This window comes from Acipenser ruthenus, chromosome 4, assembly GCF_902713425.1.
Source record: "Acipenser ruthenus chromosome 4, fAciRut3.2 maternal haplotype, whole genome shotgun sequence".
NCBI lineage: Eukaryota > Metazoa > Chordata > Actinopteri > Acipenseriformes > Acipenseridae > Acipenser > Acipenser ruthenus.
In genome coordinates, this window is record NC_081192.1 from 83,921,847 (window position 1) to 83,947,799 (window position 25,953).

The 25,953-nt window shown below is 36.9% G+C and overlaps 1 protein-coding gene across 5 annotated transcripts; it reads right to left on the bottom strand.

Annotated features, from left to right (window-relative positions):
- Positions 1-232: 232 nt before the first annotated feature.
- On the bottom strand, positions 233-25,953 carry LOC117400466 (RNA cytosine-C(5)-methyltransferase NSUN2-like). 5 transcript variants are annotated; one of them, XM_034000493.3, is made up of 20 exons: positions 25,853-25,953; positions 24,773-24,863; positions 22,187-22,344; positions 19,805-19,909; positions 19,614-19,719; positions 19,269-19,340; positions 17,333-17,417; positions 16,744-16,936; positions 15,977-16,051; positions 15,669-15,799; positions 13,123-13,196; positions 12,804-12,934; positions 8,601-8,697; positions 5,840-5,997; positions 4,487-4,579; positions 3,986-4,121; positions 3,624-3,704; positions 3,204-3,342; positions 2,939-2,978; positions 233-1,719 (listed from the first exon to the last, which is right to left on the bottom strand). In XM_034000493.3, the coding sequence occupies exons 2-20, from the start codon at positions 24,842-24,844 to the stop codon at positions 1,395-1,397; spliced, it is 2,271 nt and encodes a 756-aa protein (XP_033856384.1). In that variant the 5' UTR covers positions 24,845-24,863; positions 25,853-25,953; the 3' UTR covers positions 233-1,394. The 5 variants fall into 5 exon arrangements, with proteins under 5 accessions (XP_033856384.1, XP_058878941.1, XP_058878940.1 ...); XM_059022958.1 differs by lacking the exon at positions 25,853-25,953 and adding an exon at positions 25,376-25,394; XM_059022957.1 differs by lacking the exon at positions 25,853-25,953 and adding an exon at positions 25,106-25,155.

A 25,953-nucleotide genomic window follows, 5' to 3' on the forward strand; every position in this document is an offset into this window, starting at 1 on the left:
AAAATCTTTGATGTACCCGTCATGGCCTGGCACTTTGCCCTTTGGAAAAGATTTAATCACCTCATGTAATTCCTCTATCCTAAATTTTGAATAAAGCAAATCATTACGTTTTCAGGAGGTTAAGTGATTAACCAAAAATAAATAAATAAATAAATAAATAAATAAATAAATAAACAAACAAACAACCACACACATTAAATTGTGGAGAAAAAAAACAAACCTGAACAAAATGTAGATTTATAAAGCTCTGAATAAAAAGTTTATTAGGATCCATTAATACAGTGTCAGTATTATTAATCTTATTAACTGCAGTGACCTACAATCTGAAGCTCCTTCTTTGTTCCCACTCAGATTTCGCTCATGGCACAGTGCAGTTAATAAGCCCTTATTCAGTAACTCAAATGGTTTCAAACATCTATTCAGAACACTTCAATACGTCTGGCATGCATTCTTTAAAGAATCTGCCAAAATAAATTTAAAAAAAGATATTAAAATGACTATTTTGTGTGACCACTACAGGGCAGATACAAGATTTTTTGCAAGTAGGATAGTGAAATAAAAAGGCAGTACTGTATTTTGAAATAGATGCTTCTACTGTGAAAGTTACAAATCTCTTCATCTGGTACATTAGGAAAACAACACCTATTGCCAAAGGCACTGAAAAGTTAAAATGCCCCAACATGCATTCAGGTTGCTACTATGTAAAAGCACAGGCTGTCAAGTGGTACCATTATGGCTGGCCCCGACAGAGTTGCTTGGTCCATAAGAAACCATAACATTTCTCCTCTTTTGTACTAATGCTTCCCAAAATGCTTATTTTTCAGGCTGAAGAGTATAACCCGTATTATGTTAGGATTTTGCAAATGTCTATCATGTGTGCCCCAAAGGTGCATAAATCCACATGCCCCAAAAAGAAAATCTGTCTTGGATGAAGGGTAAACTCATCTTGTACTTTATTTGTCAAACTGCAAGTTACTGATTATTTTATTAGGCTCTTAAATTTGCCTTTGGAAGTTGTTGCACGTGGAGAAAAAACTTAAAATAAACAAACATTTTTTAATAAAACTACTCAAGAGTCATGATGACCACTCAAGGTGTCACTTTTGGTCTAGAATTATTCACTGAACAGAAGGTGCCTGGACTTTCTAGCTTTTGCCTTTGCAGCATACAAAAATCAGATCGTGAAATTCTTCTGGCTGACTATTTTCTTCAAAACATAAAAGTTGGAAGTTTGCGAACAGTACAGTACAAAACCAGACTAACAAAAATAGCTTTTCCTTTCTCTGCTTTTTTTTTTTTTTTTTTTTAACTCTGTGCTGCAACTACACCTTGATGGCACCAGTGAACAGAACATAAAATGGCACTGCTACTACCTTGCAAATGATCTCTTTTTCTTATTTAGTTTCAGCACTGCTCTCGGTTTTTGAGTCAGTGGAAGACTCTGCAGTTTCTTTCAGTTCCTCTGCATCAGCCTTTGGGGGTCCCAAATTTTGTTCACCATCCACCTCTGTTTCCATGGACATGGAACCTGGGTCTCCGCCTCCCTTCTCCCCCTCAGCCATGGCTTCTGAACGGTCATCCCGTCTCTTCTCCCGGAAGACCTCGACCCCCAGCATTCTGAGGTAGTGAAAGCGCTCATTCTTTGGAACAAAGGCTCGGATGGAAGTCTTTCCCCTCCATCCGCACAGCTCAATGGGACACTGTGGGGCATCTTGATTCCTATGAGAGAGATAGATAAATAAATAAATAAATAAATAAATAAATAAATAAATAAATAATGTAAGGATGGCAGACCATGGCAATAGATGGCGGTAAAAATTCTCTGAAGAGGTTTCCAAAAATCCTGCAATTTCATGGTCCATAAAATTATTTAAGGTCATCTTAAAATGATGATTGCCTTTTGATTCCTGTCCATATTACCTCAGGGCATCATAATCTAGATAGACTAGTACAAGTCTCATGATCTGAACACAATTGAAAGAATTTATGCTGGAGCCAACAAGTTAAGATATTTGACATCAATGTGTACTTTTTAGGCTCTGTTGGCGCCAGAGATTGGATTTAAATCAATATTTATACTACATCTATTTATTAAAAGGCTGCACCAAAAATTTGTACAAACCCGACTACCCCATTTTTTTCAGTTACAGAATTCACTGAAACTAATAAAATAGCAAATGACAAATCACAGGTTAAAAAAAAATAGGCAAGCATTTGCCAAGATAAGTCGTCAACTAATAAGGCATGTTCTACATTCACGCTATTGCAAAATAACTTATACCAAATATTTTCATATGTGCACAGCAGCAGAATACAGTTATTTAGCCAATAAATGGGCTGTTGAATATTTTGGATATTATTATAGCACGGGGGGGGGGGGGTGGATATTCTATAAACTGATCACTCTCCCTTAGGCTGGCTTTCACACGAAGGATAAAAACGGAAAGCTTTCGTATTTGTATTATTATTCTTTCAACAATTTAGTTTCAAGGCATGTGACTTACAAACCTTGGAAGCAGCATATTAATATTGGTTAGTTGTCAAGAACGGACAGCAAGCGAGGGTGTCAGGTAGTGGCTCACCGCATGGGCAATCTGAAGTACCCGTTTTCAGGTTTACAATATTGCTGTATTGTACTTGTTTTTAGAATCGTTCCATTAAATAGGGCTCTGAAGAAGCAATATTAGTTGTATACAACTAACTGTCCAATCATTTTGCCACACACTTCTCAACAGACCAGTTTTGTCATGTCATCTTATGAAACTTTGATAAACTGCAGTGAGCAAAACAAAACAAACAAACAAAACACACAAACAAACAAACAAACAAAACACATTTAAAAAAAATGTCTTCACAATTAGAGAAGCATCTTTCTAAATGCATGTAAAACTGTAACATGCATCCCCAGTGGGGGATAGTAAATATTCAAAAAACTTACTTTGGGTCAGGCTCATATCTCAGTACAATGCTTCCCATAACTGTAAGTGAAACAAAACAAAAGAAATGCATGAACAATGTTATTTTTTTGGACTGTCACATTATTTTAGACTTTGCCAAATAAGCAAATAATATTTATACACCCATTACAACTGCAGGGTCTGTAAACCAACCTGCAAAAGTGACTTGTTTGAATCCAAGACTACTTATAGGATCTGCAGTGGACAGCAGCAGGTTGGTTCAGCAAAATGTGAATCTGCACTCACCCAACTGCTTAGCCTGCGCGTGTGACTGTGCTTCCAGTTTGCTGAGGAAGGGGTTCTCTTGTGTCAGAAGCACCTTGATATCTTCTACACTGACAGTAATGATTCTGGCATTAATATATGGGTAAAGAGTATAAATGCCCTGGTAGGAAAAAAAAATTCAATAAAATAAGGAGTTGTACTCTGTAATTAGGCTAGAACATCAAACTGTTATACAAATAATAAATGGAACAAAACTCGAAGAGGTTAAATAAGAAAGATTATGCATATACAAATTGCAACTTGGTGCAAACTATCAATTTAAAACACACATTTATTTTTGTAGATTTGAAATCTATGATAAGTATTACAAGGAATCTAATGTTTATTACAGAGAAACCTCAAATAAGCAGGCAAGGCAATTAAAAGAAAACAGAAGGGTACCTCCTGAGCAAGCCTGAAGGCACATCCAAACTGTTCCCCATCATTATTACGGGACCAAACTTTAACGCCCGTGTTAATAACCTGTAAAGAAAAAACCAATACAAGTTCATCAAAAAATTACTAACATTACCCTCTTCTGACCCTTATCTCCCAATTGTCCCTATCAAAACAAAAACTTAAATGCAGTCCACATATTTATTTTTTTTGTATGAAAAAGTACTGAGGGCAGGGGGGGGGGGGGGGGGGAATTTAGTTGCCACTTCACCATAATTTAAAACAGCACAACATTGTTTAAACGATAACCACTCTGTAAAAACTTGAATTAAACAGGTTTCAGAAATCAAGTATGGTGGAGGCCTCACCTTCAGTCGCTCGCTGTTGTTCAGCAGTACGTTTCGGAGCTCCTTGGACACCATGTACAGGTTTCGTTTCTTCCCCTCGTGCGTTCTAGTTAGCACATTCATCTTGGGAAAGTTTGGTGTGAGGTTGTAAAACTTCCTGCAATTAAAGATTCACAGTTCACTGCTGATGGAAGTGTTTTGGAGGAAGCTAACTTTCACCAGTCTACTAGGGACATACAGGACAATGGGAAACATCTTGGTGTCTCGCTTATGTTTAAGTCCACGGCCAAGGGGAATGCGGGCTCAAGAGTTGGGAGTTGGATAATTGAGGTAGAAATGCTTAAATTCAATTATTCAACAGACAAAAGGCAGAATTAAATGCCTTGTTCCTTAAATACCAAATACAAAAAGGACAATGCAAAACATCACAATTTATTATCATAATAAAATCAGGTTTTTCATTTAAACATGTCCTATCTGACCTTTCACTGCACTATATTCAGACTCCTGAATAGTTCTTACTGGATTGGAGGGAACACAGGATCATCCTCAGACAGGAACACAAAGGGATCTTCTTTGAAGCCAAACAGCTTCATCTTTTTTGATGGAGGAGGGCTAGAAATAGAAAGTGTTTCATCGTGTCAGCTGGGATGTTTGCGGATGCAACACATCAATAGGTTTGTACACATTTAAAACTTAAAATGCAATCTATTACCCAGGAAATTATATATAAAAAAAATTATATATTATATATATATATATATATATATATATATATATATATATAATACATACACACACACACACATCTTGCATAAACACATCTGTAAGCTGAAGCAGGAGTATTTATTTTATAGGTTTATTCAGTAGTAGTAAAGTAGTATACAAGTACCATACACTGGTGGATAAAGGCATTAAGCATAGGATAATCAGCCCTTATGCTTGCCTTCAAGTCCACCATAGACTTTACAAAACTGCTTTTACACCTACAGGACTTGAGACCAACTTTTTTGCCTTAGGAACCAAATGCAGTTGTTGGGTGCCACTTTAGGCGCAAGCTGGTTGCTACCATATTCAACTGTTAAAATACAACAACTTGCTAAGACACTAAAGTGATACTAAAACAGTAACTTCATGTTTGTACTCAATTTTGCTGAATGATGACTGGAATTAACTCTTGCAAGTGTTGTCTATGGAGTTAGTGACTGCACCGTTTATTGTGTACAGTTGTAATATGGGAAACAGCATGCTATACACTGCTATATAGCTGGCATGTTAGTTGGTGAAGTCCTGATCTGAGAACATGTAACACCGATCTTGTTTACTTGTTACCGATTATTTTTCAATAAAAACAAATGTATTATTGTTATTTACAATATTAAATACCACAGCATGCTCATTGTCATATACTTTAGATATTTCCAAACCATTCTTTTTCATTGAAACAATCTGAATGCTAAATTTAGTGAATGGCAGTTTTCTACTGCAATCAAGTAAGCTGCAGTACATTTCATTTTGAATTCCCCCACCCCCTCAGCAGTACACTTCCTAATTACAGTCCCAAGTATTTCAATACATTCAGAGGTCACCGTTCTTAACGTGGTCAGTTTAAGAAATAAACAGGTTTTCCCTTTTGCTTTATTACAAAACTCGCTACATTTACTGTTTTTCATTGTGGCAACGTCTTAAACATGCCAGATCAACTTAAATAAATGTAATAGGGTAAAAATAATAATTATGATAATTATAAACAGCTCCTAGACTGTTTTGAAATGTTTTGAAAATGTGCTTTGTAGAATACAGTAAATCTTCATGGACAACACCCATACCGATTTTAATTTGCACTGCATATGCAAGCTGTGATGGAGTTCTCACCCACACACTCCATCTTGTTTGACAGTGCTTTCCTGAGAGACCTCAAGGTCATTTGGTTTGTCCTCCATCGCAGCTTCTCCTGCCTCGTCAGCAGTTTCAGCAGGGGTCTTCTCCGCTTCAGCTGCTGGCTCTGCTCCCTCTGCTCCCTTGTTCCTAAGCTAAATACACAGTCAAATAAATATAAAAGACATCTATGTGAAACTAGATAGGTTTCTGTAAAACAATGGTATGAAAAACTGTCTGGTTATTGCAGCTCCCTGGGAGATCAGTGTCCTTTGACCAGGATCCTTTCTACAGTACAGTACAGAAGTGGCCAAACCATGGCTCGCGAACCGCATGCAGCTCTTTTGCAGTTCAAGTGCGGCTCTCGGTGAAATGCTGGCCGATGCTCGCTTTGCGGCTCGAATGAGAAAGAGAGAGAAGCTAAAAATAAAACACAAGTTTATAATTTGTGTTCTCTGTATTAATTATTCTTTCTTCTCTCTTGTTCTCTTTGAGCCTGCACATTCACTGCAAGGATTCGTCACTGCTTGACTTTCGGCACCGCTCGCTGGCGCATGCTTATTTTCGAAGCCGGATGTGCAGTTGAAAGCAAATTTCATAATTTTGAATTAACTGCTCATTAGTTTCGTGAAATAAACGAGACAGAATTATTTAACTGAAGAGTTAAAGAATGTATTTAACAAATAAATGAACTAGAAAGCCGTTTTTGAAAATTATAGTTATCTTTATATGTGTAGCAGATATGATACAGTGGGAATTAAGTACAGTTATTATACATGTGCTTATGTAATTAGAAAATGCAATGGTTTGGCTAGTTATCCATTGCTTGTGGTGTGTATTTGTTTGTGTGTAGATGTCAAATAAAAAAAATTCACAGCTGAAGATGTTATGAACCAAATAGAAGGTGTTAACACAAGAGTCTTCGAAGACTTCAGAAGATGTGGATGAAATTACTGCTCTACTTCAAGATCAAGACATTGAGCATAATGATCCACCCTCTAAAACTGCTGAAGACCCTTGTGATGATGTTCAGACAGGTCTTGCACCCCAGGGAATTGAATATTGTTGCATGTTAATATAATTTCAAGGTCAGAATTAAACCTGGTTCAATGGCAAATGTTCTGCGTTTTCCTAAAGATGTGTTTTGTAATTCAGTTATTTGGGCTATTAAAAACAATTTATGTTGACAAATGCTAGTAACTACAAAACATTTGTATATATGCATGTAATATAAATAAGTGCACAAGGACAAATAACCTTTTATTTTTGGATCAACATCTGCACTTAAGAAACATTCTGGTAACTTTATACAGATTCATTTGTACTCCTGCATGACCCATGCTTTTTCTAGACCCTCAAATTGTATATAAACCAGAAAGAAAACACTTGTGTAATTAGTGCTGGGACAAATATCCAAATGAATATTTTTGGACAAGTATTCGAATACAAAAATGAGATGTTTGTATTTGCTACAAAATGACAAAAATACGTGCTCATGTTAACTATAAAATGAAAAAGGATTTCAATCACTTATACACCTCAGGAAATCATAATGCAGTTCTGTATTAATTTTTTGTTGTGTGTATACTGAGGTCGCCATGGAGATGCAATGTCTGAGGTCATGCATGTTAGTTCAGGTGCGCGCACATACAGGGTTTTAAGTGCAAACACACTAAATTGTGTCTAAAATGCCCACTAGAAGGTTTATTACAGAAAAGGTGATAATCAATTAGTAGGGGTTAGGTGGTTAACTGACTGATGACCAACTTGTTCCCATTTGCACAGCTCCAAATCACAATCTACACAGCTCTTGTTCCATTGAACAAACAGCAGTCTCATTTGACACTTGCAAATCTTGCTTTCTTAGGTTTTTACAGGTAGCAGTCCATTGGCAACCCAAAAGCCAGAGTGGCACATTTGTAACTGGGTCGTATACCTTTAAGATAGTCAAACTTAAAGTGTTTGAAAAATCTACTAATCATTATAACTGCGTGAAACTGACGAAGGCAAAGACTGCAAAACAAGGCACATCAAAAGTGTAACAATCACGACCACCATAAACACCTCGTGATTTTAAAGCTAGGTGTTTTTTAGAACAGATCACACCATTGCAAAGCATGTACAACCGTATTCTGATTTGGAATGGATGCGTGACCTGGATGAGGCAAAAGGATTAAATGTGGGGAAAACCTACAGAAATTCTAAACAGGCACAAGAGTGTATACATGATATTGTGAGGACCCAGCGTCCAGCCCAGTTAATAGGAATGGCAACTGCTAAATATGTGCTGGTTATCTCGGACAGCTCTACAGAAAGTTCCATTACTGAAGCAGTGATATGATATGTGAAGTATGCTGTCAAGTGTTGTCCACACAGATTGTATTGGGGTTCGGAATGTGGGGAAGGCAGATGCAGAAGCCCAAGCGATGTATCTGGGAATGAGCATTAATGTTTATAGTATATGTTTTGTTTTTTTAAACACAATACAGTGTTCATTTTTTAGGAAACTAAAATTGAAGTTTAATATTTTAGGGACCCCAACAGCTGTTGTTTAAAACAAGTTTAATACTTTCGGACTAGCAAACAAGTGCTTTTAGTTTTAGTTGAATAAACTAATGAGGTTAGTTTGAGACCTTTCACCTCTTGTATGTTAAAACAATACTCTTAAGGGCAAATGCAACCTTTTTGCATGAATTTCATGGGGGATTAAATATATGACCAGCTCACTACAGGTTTTATTTATCCATTCATACTGCACCTTTGGATGACGCCTATTCCAAGGCATTGAGGCTTTCTTAACAAGCACAGCCACAAAGAAACCTCCCGTGTTCTGGTGATGAGGAAGTATCCGCATGCTGTAAACAAATAAAGAAATATAAGAACACCCCACTGCAATACTAAATACATGTCAAGAAGGGACAGAAGTATTAGGGTTATCCCATTATTGACATAGAAGGGATCTTAACAGATATTGAATACCCCCTTCATCAGTTGAAGCAGTATAACAAAACTGTACCAAACTTTGCATAGACACAACCAAGCCCTTCGTAAAGCAGACAAACTTGTCTGTGTTTACTTAAATAGCTTAATTGTGAGGCTGTTCACTTTGAAGATTATGTCTTTGATCAGTGTTTCCAGCACCACTGCTCCCACAGCTGTCGCACTCACAGATCGTCTATACAGTTGTCTGCCCAACAAAAAGTTTAAATTTCTATTTGAAAGGACAACGAAAAGACCCAATACATGCAAGTAATTACTGTTCTGATATTCTTAAACTTCAGAAATATGTTTACTTGGAAGTACGTGCATGTATATACATCCCATGTAATAAATGTATAATTACATTCTATCCATTTATTATGTTTTATTTTATATAATCTGTGGGAAAAAAATACTAACTATTTGTTTATACCGTGTTTTTCTCATTTTGTTAGTGTGATAGTGTTACACGGACATACGCTTATAAAACACAGGTAGAATGTTATCCAAGTAGGGCAAAACAATATGATTTGTATGTATTCTTTCTACTTCTAAATCTCAGAGTTATGAACACCTTGTTAATGGAGATTGTTCATAACTCTGATAATGAGTTTTCAATGGTTTTAATAAATGTGGACACCTGCTATCTACACCCTCAATCTGAAGAACACTACAAGGTTACAACACAGTAATGCAATACCCATTGTTATGGTTCTTACTTCTTTAAAACTACTATAAATTTAAGTTTCCACTGAAATCATAACTGTAGCAAAAACACAGATTTAAACCTGTGTTAACGTAGTGCTTGTTTGCATTCTTGCATTCATTCAGTTTGCTCATTCAGCCTCCTTTGATAAAAAAAATAAACTGTGCTTTGTTTACAACTACAATGTTCCTATAAAATTGCCCGTACTTGTTTTAAAATCTGTCTCACCTTTCTGGATACATTTTTTGGTACAGTAATTTGCATTTCTTAGTTTTATTTCTTTAAACACATAGATCTGTATTAACTATATAAATGTGTTTGCTAAATGATGAAGCTATTTTTATATATTAGTTGACATTTAATTTTTTTATTTGTATATTTATTTTTTTCTTTTAGATCTGTTTGCAAACTGTTGAGGAAGTGCTACAGGAGTTAATGAATTCCTATTCCTGGGCAGGCATGTTACCAACCAAGTGCAGATATTCTATAGCAGTGGTCTTGAAGAAACTGGAGTTGATGAGGGGTTTGCCACTGTTACACAAGACCAGGCAGAGTGAATAAAAAACATGAACTTGGTTTAAAAAAAAAAAAAAAAAAAAAAAAAAAAAAAGGGTAAAGCCTTCTCATTTATTATATGGACCTTTACAAAACCATGTTTACAGTTTAATGTACAAACTGTTTGCAGTAACACAATGGGGGTGATGTAAGGATACGCACAAAGGGATCTGCGGGTGCAAAACCCCCATAATGCTGCCGTAAATCGTGTTTAGCAGCCATGGTCTGATTTTACCGACCGCTAAAAATGCGGTACATGTAAAGAATGGTGTTCACCTGGCGATCTGCAAATTTCTGCTATCAAATTTGCACTTTGCCATCTACTACAACTATATTGAAATGCAGTCAAGTTAAAAAAGAGCATGGAATTGGGTGGGATCTGGATACTAAGCAGGTGCAAACATTACAATGTGATGTAAGAAATTTGCCTTGCTGACCCTCCAAAAACTTTACACCTCTTTTTACAAGTTGCAAACCATTGTAGAAGCAAGTAACCAAGAGCTGTATAAAAGCACACACCTGCAGAGACCTGTCATTGGCTTCAGGATGGCTGCTGTGGTACACTTCCTGATACGGCGGCACTTGGCTCTTGTTAAGGAGAGACAGGAACACGTTCGGAAAAGGGCAAGACGAAGAAGACCCTGCATATTCAATCCTAGGGCCACTTTGTTTGGGATGCTGGATGATGCGGTGCTAAAGTGTCATCATCTCACTCTGCAGGTTATCCTCGACATAATAGCTGAATTGAGAGATGAGCTAGATTGTAGCATCAATCAAGGGAACGCTATCCCTGCCCATGTGAAAGTGCTGGGATCTCTGCATTACTTAGCCTCTGGTTCCTTTCACAGTTGGAATATCTGGAGGGACAGCTCAATCCACCTTTTCCAGAGTGCTAGGCAAATTTCTGGATGTCATGCTAAAAAGGGCAGGCCAATACGTATCATCTGTAAGGACTCCTTCTCAGAAAACTTTTCTTTTCTGTGCGCCAAGAGGACTTTGTTGCCCTTCCTCTGACATTTTATTTGGTTTGTATTTTCGTGCTGCACAAATGTCATACAGTGACTACTGCTCTCTGTACTCTTAACTCTGCAAGTGTGGCTGCTAGATAGACCGATGCGCTCATTGAGACCCTCATTATCATAATTTGTGTGCTTTGAGTAATTTGCATTGCTCTTAAGCTTACATAGGGTGCAGTGCAAAATAATTGCCTGGCCGCAATGCAATTTGAATTTTGCATCTGCAATTATTTGTACTGCAACTATACATCACCCCAATGTTTGTATTATTATGCAACATGTTGACATTTTATTGCAGTTATTTACTATTTCACCTTGTGGTGAAGCTGGTATGTTGAGTATTATAAATATAGCTTCAATAATTAATGTTAGAATTTGTTATTTAGTTTACCCTAGGTTACCTATGGTAACAATGTATACAAAAAGGTTCTATTGTTGAAAAGATACCTCCGAAATAGTAGAAAATAATAAAATGTAGTTAATTACTGTATTCCTTCGAATATAAGATGCAGTTCAAAATTTCCCACCCTCAATTTGAGGAAAACACAAAACATCAAATAAAAGATGCATTTACAAAGATACAACCTCAACTATGCATATAAGAGCCACCTATACAAAGGAATACTCAATTTTTTGCAATGAAATGCTACACACTTGTCTATTAGGCATATTGGTAAAGTATATTGTATATTGGTACATAAACATGCTTGTAACAATGAATCACTCCTAGTCATCATCCTCGGAGCTGGAGGAGTCCTCTTTCTTACTTGACATCTCCCAGACAATGACTCCTGCTTTTTTGAAAATTGCTGCCGTATGTCACGATTCGAGATGCGTACTCTGGCAGTTACGTCTTTTGTTGCTGATTTTAACACACAGTATGTTAATTATGAATTAAATGTACTCATGTTACTTACCTAATGGGATGAACTTGCATGCCTGTTGGAATACAGTTCATCCAATCTCGGTTCAATTTTGGAGATCTTAAGTCATTTAAGGTTCATCAGGCGAGATCTATATTTTGTTTCTCAAAAGCACCGCCCTTTCTTTTAAAAAACCTTGAGGTTTATCTGCAACGCCTGCGATTTGTATCTAAACGGTGCTTTGATTTGTTACACACTTTCCACTAATAAACTAGAACAGACCACACATTGTGGCCTTTCTTGGGCGTTTTTAACATTGACAGTAAACTTATTGCTAATGACACCACCCACTAACGCCAACTGCCAGCATTTTCACACGTATTACGTCTTCTGTTGTCTGCTAAAGCCACTTAATTGTTAGCAGACAACAGAATGCCGCAATGCATGTGAAAATGCAGCCAATAAGCGTTAAGGGGGAGATGTCAATTCAATACACAGCAAGACGCTTTTGCGACACACCTCATATTTATTGCCAACACACCCTGCTATCGAGACAGTTTGGGAAACACTGGGATTAAGCAATCATCATTGATCAGTCAGGAGACCAAGCTCAGTTATTCATATTTTTTTTAAAACCATAATTTAAAAATACTAATAAAATTGCATGCTTTATACTTTTTATAGACTACCTAGATCCCCAGATCACTGGCAATGATGTTGCAATATCACCCTCTAGTGTTTGCATAGCATAATTGTCATGACTTTTCACACCGCAGACTGACTAAACCAAGAGTAGTTAGAAATTGATACAGTCTTAAAACCCTCATGGCTTATATACATACCATCTCTCCAGCTTCATTTCTTTGAGCTTTTCTGGATCAGTTGGAGGGAACATTGTAGGCCGAATCTGTGTGTGTCTATTCTGTGGTACTTCTGACCAATTTGCATACCACTCACCAGTTTTAGTCATGAGCTGCAAACAAAAGAAAGACAAGTTAAGATAGTAAAACTAAAACCCTTCATTGCTTTGTATGTACTCTGCACTTAAGATCAAGACAATGAAATGGTGCGTTCCAAGGTTGGTACATAAAGAAAATGTAAGTTAACAATAACCAAATTATTGTTAGTAACTCAAAGTTGTACATTTCGATAAGAACAAACCTTCCAGGATGTAACCCCAGGCATCCACTTCAATCCAGGCACTTCACTGGCAACATCAACAAGTTCCAAGGCACCTGAAACAAACAAGAGGTCTCTCTCAGCATTGTTTTCTGAATACATGATAATTCTAGTTATTCAAAACCAGCTAAAAAATACACATATTATGAAATCACTGTCCTAATAATTAGTGATTATACTTGATGCTTGGAAACCAGCTGTACTTAGTCACAGTTACAAGCTCACCATGCCAACATGGAGACAAGGATGTAGCCTATTCCCAGGTCAAAGTTACCAATACATTGGCCCAAGGAATGAAACAGAAGTAGATTGGAGTAAAATAGAGAAAACATCCACAGAAAAAGGAGGTCTATTTTTCAAATACACAAAACAATTACTTACCAAAAGTAGACAAATCTAAATCTAAAACTAAATGGCTTAACAAATAAATTTTAAAAAAATATTCAAAAGAAAAAAGGCACTTTACAGAGCGTTTAAAAGGAACCAAGAACAAAGTACACAGAAAGAGTACTTGGAACTGCAAACGCAAGTCTACTATATGTAAACTTATTATAATAAGATCCAAAATGGAAAATTACCTATATGTTAACAGTATCTTGGGAGACAGTCAGCATGGTTTTAGGAAAGGGAGATGATGTCTAACTAACATGCTTGATTTTTTTGAGGATGCAACAAAGACAATGTATAATTGCAAAGCATATGATATGGTTTACATCGATTTCCAGAAAGCTTTTAACAAAGTCTTGCATAAAAGATTAATTCTCAAACTGAACGCAGTAAGGATCCAATGAAATGCACGCACATGGATTAGCGAGTGGTTAATATGTAGAAAACTGGAAAGTACGGATTAGAGGAGAAACCTCAAAATGGAGTGAGGTAACCAGTGGTGTACCACAGGAATCAGTATTAGGTCCTCTGCTCTTCCTAATCTACATTAATGACAGATTCTGGTATAGTAAGCAAACTTGTTAAATTTGCAGACGACACAAAAATAGGAGTGGCAAACACCGTTGCAGCAGCAATGGTCATTCAAAATTTCTAGACAGCATTGAGAACTTGGCAGACACATGGCAAATGACATTTAACCTTTTGCGGTCCTATGTCGGACCTGGTCCGACATCGCAATTTTCCCTTTCCGGTCCAATGTTGGACCCTGTCCGACATCATCAAAAAGACGCAAAAAACAGGTCTCTAGTCGTTTTTTCTCCGGAAAAAGCCGAGAAAACCATTCAATGGCCGAGTGAGACCGATAGGAGCCAAAAAAAAGGGGCGTATCTCATGAATAATGATAGACCCGACACCACATAGATAACACTGACATAAACAAACAAGATAGCTGCTTCCACATCCAGCACTCAAAGAATATCACAGACATTTGCAGAGCTTTTTTCAGACGTTATCATAATAAAATACCGACTTGGATCGCATTATTGAGGAGTTTGGTGATAAAACGAGTGATCAAGAGATGATTTATCGGTATGTACTATTATTAAGAGTCATTTGAAAAAAATAGCGAACGAGGGGTGGGGCAGTGCTGGAGATGCAGTACTGAGTGTCTAAAATAAACTGCGCGTGTGAAAATAAATTGGACCCGACGCGCCCGACACGCGCTGAATAAATGGACCGCAAGGGGTTAACAGAGAAAAGTGTAAGGTACTCCACGTATGTGTGCATTATAAATACCATATGGGAGATACTGAAATTGAAGAGGGAATCTATGAAAAAGACCAGAAGTTTATGTTGACTCAGAAATGTCTTCATCTAGAAAACGTGGAGAAGCTATAACAAAAAAAAACAAGGCCAACTAAATGCTCGGATATATAGTGAAAAGTGTTGAATTTAAATCAAGGGAAGTAATGTTACAACTTTACAATGAATTAGTAAGACCTCATCCAGAACACTGTGTTCAGTTCTGGTCACCTCGTTACAAAAAGGATATTGCTGCTCTAGAAAGAGTGCAAAGAAAAGCGACCAGAATTATTCTGGGTTTAAAAGGCATGTCATATGCCGACAGGCTACAAGAATCTAATCTATTCAGTCTTGAAAAAAGAAGACTTTCTGATTCAAGCATTCAAAATTCTAAGTATTGACAATGTCGAACCAAGGGACTTTCGACCTGAAAAATTAAACAAGGACCAAGGGTCATAAATGGAGATTAGATAAAGGGGCATTCAGAACAGAAAATAAGAGGACCTTTTTTTTTTTACACACAGAATTGTGAGGGTCTGGAACCAACTCCCCAGTAATGTTGTTGAAGCTGACACCCTGGGATCCTTGAAGAAGCTTCTTGATGAGATTCTGGGATTGATAAGCTACTAACAACCAAACGAGTTGAATGGCCTCCTTTTGTTTCTAAACTTTATGTTCTTAAAAAGGTGTACTGTAGTTCTAATGAACCCACTTTAAAAAATGCTGCTCTCCTCCCTTTTTACATGCGTTTTGCTTTGAAAGAGGAATGCATTTTGATTAACACCACACAATTCAGCAATTATGACAGTCTCAGCGCTTAAGACACACCGATAGCTCACCTTCACTTTTCTCCAGAAGTGACGCAATGACAGCCTCATCCTCAATAGGGTTCAGAGAGCATGTAGAATAGACCATTCTTCCACCTACTGCCAGCTGCTCAACCCCACGGACTGCAATTCTCATCTGCAGTCTATGTAAAAAAGTATAGATCTTAGATCATAAAATTACAGCTATCTTATATAGCCAAATGGGTATTCTGGGATTACCTTCTTACATCTCAGACCAGCAGATACCAAACTGACGTCAAGGGATTCTGACTAATTTTCTCAAAGCTGCTTATTAGATGCCACACAATCCAGGTACTTACCCATGCAAATGAAGACTGTTACTTGTTGTCCATTTTTTCCATACGTCAATGTTCTTTCTCATAGTCCCATCACCACTGTTTGGAGTATAAATTAAATATATTCTTATGTCATAAGAAATACTGACACAGCTGTTTAAGTAACCACATAATTTAGCAATTGCCTGTTTTTTCTTGTTATTTAAAACAGTGACAGTATATAGATGCACTACTGTTAAGATCAATTAAATAGACCATAGGAAGTTCAGAAACCTGTCCAAAACAATGGCAGTGGGACATTTATGCCCTAAATGTTTAAAGTTTATATTGGATTAGAGTTAAGCAAGAAACTTGTGGTTAGAGGCTTGTAAGCAGAGTCTTAAATCACAGCAGTGCAAATGGACAGAAGTCAAGAATGTGGTGGCAAGGGAAGAATAAAAACATTGGTGTTTTACTTTAACTGTCATAAGCACAGCTGGAGACGGGTACAAGAAGTTATGGAAAGGCAATATAAACAAACCAATCCACATCAAGCTACTCAGGGCAACAGTTGCAAAGCATAAATCACACAAGATCACTAGAACAGTCATTACGCAATTCCTTTACCGTCATCAGCTGCTGCAGTGCGGACGGCTCCCTGCAGATTTTAAGTATGAATATGAACATGAACTACAGCCCTTACACAAATGGGAACGTTTTGGCCATTGTATGATTCTAACTGTTTTTCCGACAACAACTTTACAAAACATACAGGGACAGATTTGCAAGAAATACAAGAGTTTTTACTTTACCTGCAAGGCACATCACACAAAATCCTGTCATAGAAAAGAATATCCTTTTTGCCATCACAGTCTATCTGAAGCCTAGGGATGTTGGAAGCATCATGGTTTACAACCATAATACAAGGACTGTTTAATCTCTTTGCCTGGTGAACCAGTAGGTAGCAGCGCTTGTTATCCACATCATTGGCAATGACCAGCCCCTCTGGGGAATTGAAACATAAGTGACTTTATGGTTAAGGTCCATGAAAAACAAACACTATTTGGAATCAATATTCTATATGGGTGTAGGCATTCCTTACACCCATATAGAAAACAAATACTGCACACAAGTCACAATGTACGCTTATTTGTTGTATGCAATGTCAGTATCACAGGATACAATAGTACAATACTGCATTTTGATTGGCATAATTGCATTAACACACAGGATAACCAATAGGAAATATTGTAACATTATTAAAACTAGAAGAACATGAAACATTTCCAGGTATAATACTTCAATATGTAAAGTTAAAAGAACATGAGATGGTGCGGAATGACTTAATGGTAGGGTAAAAAACTAAATGCAGCTGCATTTTTATGAAATGCTGAAGATTACCTGGAAAGGGAATATCCATGTCAGAGTGTAGCATTTCAATCAATTGTGCTGTCTTAGAGCCAGGAGCCGCACACATGTCTAGAATCTAATTGGAGGACAGGTGTTTTAGAATTGAATGTACATCATTCAGGCTTGTTAACACACTTTTACTTATATATTTTCCTATGGCAGCAACAAAACATGTACACAGAACATTTTGTCAGAACTAAAACTTCCAAAATACCTTTCTTGGATACTTGGTAGGTTTTCATAAATTCAATGGATATATGTATATTAAATCAGTTAAGTTCTGTGACTAATGCATTAATTTTTAGAGAGACATTTTTTTAACGCACATTAATTGCACTCCTGTATCTTGTCCCTCGTAGCATACCGTAATTAATTTCCTGCTGCACCATTTTAATACACTCGAGTGCATGCCAGGATTGAATGAGTGTCGTCATCGTTTGAAAATAAAATTAGTCACTGAACCGCATTATGTAGCAAAGCACTCAAACTGAAGGACTTGTGAATGGGAAGTTTATTTTTTAAAAACTTTCTGATGGTTCACTGGCTAGAAAGAGGGTTACTTGCATCTACTGTCAAAGTGAGTTCCAGTATCATAGAAGTGCATCTAGTCTGCTGTACCACCTGTGTGCTAAACATGCATTCCCTTCTTAAAATACACTTTCTAGTAGTTTTTCTGCTACAGACAATAACAACTGAAATCTGTTTCGACAGAGTACTCTGTTAGAAATTCAGGATCACTGCAATCCCATGAATCGAGCTCAGTACGATACTATAACCAGTGCTGCTGGATAGCTGACTGCAGACCCGTTAACATTGTAGCTTTGTTTTATTTCAATAACCACATTTATTTTTAAACTATATTATTTATAAATTATGGAGGACATACTCAGGACACAACACACACCTGACTAAAAGACAAAATAAAATAACTCCCTCTCTATAATGCACATATAGTGAAGCAAAAATGTAACTTTCTGTGAATTAGCCATGCATAAAGCACCATGTAATCAACGCTATATTTTTAACCAAAAAAAAAAAAAAAAAAAAGGTAACATTCCCACTCGTAGATCATTTTAAATTTGCAGTTTTTAAACTATAAAAATCCTGGTTAAACGGCAGTCAGGAGTTCAGTTCGAAGCAACAGACAAGCAAACCAAGTGCAAAAAGGAGAGCGGGTTGGGAGCGGGGAAGAGGGAATGGGCTCGCCCTAGGTTTGGCCGTCAGAACGAGGCTGGAGCGGGGCTGAAGCGTCTTGTTTCCCAAGAGAAAGCCGCAGCTCCTCTCGCAGCAAAAAAGTAAATACATTAGGAAAGATAAACACGTAATAGGCCTAATATTTATTTAGTTATAAAAGGAATACTGAATAAGATGTCTGTGTTATATATTAAGTGCCTGTGCAGCGTTTCTTCAGTTCAGATACTGTATCAAAAGGGAGAGACAGAAACAGAAGTTATACTGAGAAGTTGTTTACACTTTGAGCACTGGTACTGTATTTACTGTAGAAATATTGCATGAGTCACTAGTATAGGGAATTGGAGGACATGCTGCAAGAGCATTATATCTGAGGCGTGTTATAACCGAGAGCTTTATAGCGAGGGAGCACTGTATATAAATGTATTTTTTTGTGTTCATGAGAGGCAAATTAAATTAGCACCAACTAAAGCCAGGCTTCATGTTGGCATACTGTATGTCATGAGAGTTACCATTAATAGCTAATGGCCAGATTACAGCCCAGGCTTCTAGAGGCTTGCTGTTCCTAAAAAATACTATGCAGATGAAGCACATCTTGTACACAGCACTTTTTTGAATACCTTACTTTAAAAGTATCATTCTATAAAAAACCTAGCATTACAAACTGTACTTACATTGGCATAGTAAAAGTTTATTTCAGTAAAAGATTACTGCATTTATCCCCCCCCCCCCTTACCTTATGATGAGGCGCAATTTTAAGCAGCAGAGGGGGAATCATACTGACAGCTTCCTGTCGGCTTATGTTGCCCTGGGGAGAAAGTAACATTGTTTTATTGCTGGAAAATCTGTTATTACATACAAGATTTTTTTTTTCTTTTTTTTAATTAACCATATTCTGTACACTTGCAGCCCAGTGTGATACAATGTTATGCTTCTCAGGTATACTAAAAGCAGATCGTTATAAAAAGGCAACATAGTGAATCATGCAATGATGCTGCTTTTCTTTAAGGAACCAAATATATTAGAGAAACTGTCAATCACAGCATAGTAACACAACATTTAGCAGAGCAAAACAACTTACAGATTCAGTTTCACTAACTAGAAACTGGTGAAACTTTTCTAGCAGGGGTGACTTCCGCAGAATTTTCCTGCTCAAGTTGGTGTGCCACGCCAGCTCATCTGGGTACCTGTGTTTTTAAAATAGACACCATAAATATATTACTTTTACTTCTATGCAAAGCACACTATGGTTGGGCTTTTCAGTGTTCTTACCAGCTTAGTGGCTGTGGAGCCTCTATCTTTTGGCCATCCACCTCTAGATCTTGTAGTTCCTTGAAATACTTTTCCTTCAGGCAATGGAGAATTTCTTTCGCATGGCTGATTTAAAAACAACAACATACATTAAATTAATATAGGAAAAAACCCTTATGAAATACTTATCAGCAATATCAAATGATGTGTGAAGGTTCTGCAGCAGACATACATCAAGTCTACATCTTTAGTATAAAACAGGGCAATGCAACACAAAAAATACATTTAAAAAAGCAAAAATAATTAAGTTGTAAATACTTACAAAGTGGTTAAATACTGAGTGCATGACTTCAAACATTAAATACATTATTTAGAAGCCTGGATGTGCAGTTAAGTATTAAAATAATCAATTACATTTAAAATGACATCTCAATATTACATTATCACAGCTCCTAAAATTCTTTTGCTCCATACTTTGACTGTATCTATATTCACAAAACTTCTTCCAACTCGATCTAGCATTGCAGATAAGGTTGATTGCATGTAAGGCTGGGGCGATGACAAATTTTTCACTAATCAATATATTGTTCTCCAAAAAAGCTGATGCATCGATTCATCGACATTATGAAAGGGTAAAAAAAAAAAATAGTAATACATGTGGAGCTGTGGATTACTTTAACATTGCAAGTAAAAACTATTAAGCATATTAAATTGATTACATCAGTTTATGCATATACAGTGGTAATTAAATTATATTACATACATATATATAGATTATATATATATATATATATATATATATATATATATATATATATATTATATAGATAACAATTAAATCGAGAAAAACTACGTAGGACATTTTAATAAAACACAAACAATAACAGCAGTGTGTTTCTAAAACGCAGATCTAAAAGCCAACATTTCCCCTTTTCATCACCATCCAATAATTTTGTTTATATTACAAAGTAGTTTTATGCAATAAAACGTGTAAAAATGGTTACACTACTCCCTGCACCTTCTTAAATAAATAAATAATTAAAAAAAACACTCAGTATCCCATACAGTACTGCACCTCACTAAATCTGTATCAGAGCATCTTACCTGTTGACTCTCCGCCAAGAATTTGGACAAGCAAAACACATGCTCAAAAAACATGGTTTTGAAACCATGGATGAGGACTGCAGGGTTTTTATTGAGAACTATTCCGACATCTTTCCTGCTTTCGCAAAACTTGCAGCAATTGCAATTACGATACCTGTACCTTGTGTACCATGAGAACGGGGTTTTAGCTGTCAGAACAGAGTGCAGACCAGCAAACACTCTTGTTTATGTGAGGATCATCTAAAACATGACAATGACAATTATTAAGACTGATTTGGAAAGAGCACGAGTCATTTTTTGACTTGAGTGCTAAAAAGAAAATTTAAAGAACTTTTAAACAGCAAAACTGTAAATAGTTATGATGTTGACAGCTACCCGCAGAGACATTGGTACATGTTCTACAACACTGATTTTTACATCATGAATGGGGGATTTTCAAAAGAAAACGTTTCATGTTAAGCTTGTCTTTATGTCTATTTCTACCACCATTATTTATACTGTGTACTGTTTTGCATGTTAACTTTGTTAATCTGAAATTGTTACACTGGAAAATAATGCAACTGTGTTGATACAGTATGTAAAAAGGCAGAGGTTATGGTTGAAAACGCAGATTTTGAGATGGTATACTTTACAGATGCACTTTGTTAAAGGCTAGCACAACCTCTGCATCTTATTAAACGGTCACGCAAATTAGCTGCGTTACCGAAGCATCCCAAACAATACTTTCTTGACCTTTCTTTCTTGCCGTCTTGCTTTAGAAAACAATTGTCAAACATTGAAAGGCATTGTAGCGTGGTTGATACAGTATTTGTAATTCTAGCACATGCTCTTAACTCCTGCACAGATCCTATCAGTAAACACTCACAGGGGGGCGGGACAGGGGGGAGGTGGCGAGCTCAATCGCATGCAGATTCAGTGAGTCAGACCTGAAGGAAGCAGAGAAGCTCTGCACTTAATGCAAAAAAATAATGGCCGATCCCAAATTTAGTAAAAAATAAAAGCTTTTCTTTGCTTAAACCCTTGACACAAAAATGACTCACAGGCTTGACAATACGATGCAGATCGATGATAAATCGATACATCACCTCAGCCTTAATTGCAAGGTACTCCGGAGAACACTGTAATTAAGAGACAGTGGCAATACTTTTGGGCACCATTTTATGTAGACAAAGGCATTATTGGTCTGTTTTTAATTGTCCAAATGAATTTACACTTGTAATTTCACTCTGTGTGTGTTCTGTATTGTAAGCCTGTGTGTCCATTCCTCTGGTCAGATCTATATGCATACAGTTTCAGTACCTTTTGTAACCTGTAATCCTAATGGTGGCAGGCAGAGGTTCCCTCAAAGCCTCCATAAACTGCTCCCATTCTCCCTCTGGGACAATCTTCAGCTCTTGATAATACTGTTCAAAAAGTTTGTTTTCCTTGATAATATCAGCATATCCAGCTCCCCAGCCCTAGAAACACAGATAAAGCAAAGAAAATAAGTTTGTTTACTGTATGTGTAGAATATAAAATGGGAGAAACAAATATTTTAAAAATAAAATAAAAAAATGAAGCAAAAAATATCCAATCGTGACAAAAACATGCCAATCATTAATTTGGGGGTCTATACTGTATTCCCATACTGAAAATACAACAAGTCTCATTCTAAATATTAAGTTATAAGCTCCCATAAATGTCCTGGAAAATCAATGTGTTTGCCAAAGAAATCCCAATCAGAATATGCCAACATTACTGGTGTTTCAGCATTGGAATGTGCATTGGACCCCTTTCAATTTCTTTAGTCTGAGGGGGAAGATAGAATGTCAGGAGAAGGACACAACAGACGTAGGGGGAACTAGATTTGTTTCCACTTACTTCCCCCAAGGTGACCCAGTCATAGGCTGTATTCACACGGTTCGTTTCAAACGGACTCGGCCTGGTTTGTTTCGTTTGAAACAATGTACTTGATGTTTACACTTATCTGCGAGCAAAGGGACCGAGTTTGTGTTGATGCGAGCTAAAGTTTTTGTTGGTCCTTTTCCATTTCATTCAGGACACGTTTGTTTTTGTTCCCAATGCAGTTTGCAAGTGCACTCAGCTCGTTAATATGGTGTGTGAACCAGATGTTAACAACATCCTGCAAGGCATATTGAAAGATGGCAGCTATTGATGTATTTCTCTGGTTTTTAATATAGCATGTTTTCTTGAATGCCTACAGTAGGAGAATGCAGTTCACACAATTCTGCACGGTTCTAATGTCGACATTAAACAAAGTAATTTGAGAAAAGACTGAATATGTTTTACAATAAATAAAAAAAACAGCAAAATCTGGACAATTAACAATTTTACTGTTTCCGACCAAGACAAAAAATTAAGGCTGAAAACTAGGATGTCTGGTAACCCTAATGTTAATGTAGTTCCGAGACATTTTTTGCTCTACTTGTTTCCTCAGAATAAAACCGCAAAATGTTTACTTTCAAGTCAGATTGCCTTGTATAGTTCGTTTCCTATGTGCAAAAGGACCGATGTAGTGTTATTTTGCGGTACGCGTTAAAATGTGGTACGCTGTGTACTGCGCTTGCCCAGGCGTGCACAAATGATTTTAGATCAGAAAACAAGGAAACGTACGATGTACGGAGTTTAGCCCTTTATTTTTTATAGATTTCCCGCCCCCCAATTCAGCAAATGTATGTGACTTTAACATATATTTTAAGTGCAATAGGCTTTAAAAGGTATGGGGCTATACTAAGATCAGAAGAAGAACTATGAGCAGTATATTGGTTTAGTTTGTTTTTGCCAATCGCATACAGCCCTGTGTTAGCTAGTTAATAAATGCTTTCCATGCCATTTATCTTGACTCTTCTACCCATCGCCCCTGCATGTCTTGGATGGTATCAACAAAGGTGTTCCTTTTTATTGTTAATTAAAGCTTAAATCTGAATATTGTTTTAAGGCAATGTTAAAGGGTAAGTAGTGTTCCGAAACTAGCTCTAGTGCACGGGTAGTGTAAGGATTATTGCATTATTGCCCACATTGTCAAACAGGTAACATTATTATTATTACTTTCTTGTTACAAAATATCACATTATTTTTACATACAATTACCCATTTATACAGTTGGGCTTTTACTGGAGCAATCTAGGTAAAGTACCTTGCTCAAGGGTACAGCAGCAGTGTCCCCCACCTGGGATTGAACCTACGACTCTCCTGTCAAGAGTCCAGAGCCCAGAGCCCTAACCACTGCTCCACAATGCTGCCCCCAATGCACAGTGTATATATTGAAAAACGAAAGAAAAAAAAAACTTGTACATGCATTAAATACTTGAAATACAAACGTACTGCTTTTTGACAGTGTGTCATTTCCTGGCCTTACACGGGTCACATTTTGGTACGCGTACCACTTTCTCGCCGTACACCGAGTCCTCAGCTGTTGTACTATCACATTGAGGTTTACCATGCAAACCACACTCGGTGCGTTTACCAAACGGACCGAGACCATCTCTTTAGATGGACTCGGTACAGTTTGTTTCCCAAGCGGACTTTGGTGTTAACACTTTACACCAAACGTACCAAAAAACCCTAGTCTAAACGGACCAAGTGAGCACGGTCATAGTTAACTACTCGTGCACTACACATCACCAGAATTTAACACAATCAATACTCAAGACTATTGTAACGTTTGGCACTAATTAAGCCGTCGACTTCACACACAAATCACGTTATTGGCAAACATTTTAGCCGACTGACATGATTTGAAATCTTGTTGTTTTTCTTCACATAAATAACTTGGAAAATTCAACTGCAACAAGAAACCGGGATTTACTGACTCAAAACACTGAAATTCTGCACCGTAATAATATTAATATACGAGATGTTAAAAAAGCTGGTCAGTTTACGTACCGCATTATCTCTTCTGGGTTCACTGTTCCTGTCTTGTTGGTTTTTCTGTCTGTTTCTGTTCCTTTTGCCCATTTTCGAGACGCAGACGACTCTGGAGATAAACCGGAGAAAAAATATTTTGTAAGAGATAATTGTATTACTACCCAGAAGAAAGAATACTGCCAGCAACAAATGATCTCACATAGAACAACGCTACAGAATCTAAACGCATGTGTTGCACGCAGCAGGGACGTGAAAGGAAAAGGGCCCTAGAGAAACTTGTGTAATGCCCGATCAGAAGGTAACATTAATGTGTGTTCTTCAGGCATATTGAAAGACAGCACAATAATTCACCATGGGAGTGTACTGAACTTCCCCAAGTGTTGTGATTTGGAGTCTCATATTGGGAACAGTTTAAGCCCTATCAACTTAATAAAGTATAGCTATATCACGGAAATAATACTGCGTTTTGTGCCGACATGTTAAGTGACGATTAGTTAGCTATTACTAAAATTATCGTATGTGAATGGATTATTGAACCATTTGCATTTTACTGCCGTATTGTTTACATGATTTGATTCATATAGCGATCAGCAGTGTTTGTTATTATTATATTCGTATTACTATATGGGGTGTCTATTTGTTGTACATCTCCTTCAGCACTAATTTTTAAATAATTGAAAACATTTGATTAGTTTATAAGCAAGTTGCTCCTCCCTATTGCAACCTGATTGGTAAACAGCCATCGGCCAAAGTCTGAGATCATACTGCCTACGAAAACAAGAGTAAACTAGATTTACATTTGTTTGTGACGGGTTTTGAAAACGTGTCTACAGTCCATAAATGATCTGTTACTGTTTCCTATTATTATTATTATTATTATTATTATTATTATTATTATTATTATTATTATTATTATTATTTTTAATAAAAAAGAAAAACGTGTGGACGGCTTCTACCTCCTCAGCTCAGAAGCCGGGGAGCTTTATCAATTAGAATGGATAGCTTACGTAATGGTATTACTGTTTTTGCTTTGTGTTAATGTACCTTATGGCAGGTAGGCTTCAAGTAATTTTGCGTTCCCCGTCAGTGTAAAATTACCGTGGTTTCTGCACGAGTTGTCTTCTCTGTTAGTTCCGCTTTATGTGGTCTTCTTCACCGCTGCTGACAGAAGCTTTTATTACTGCCCAACGAAGTTCTCA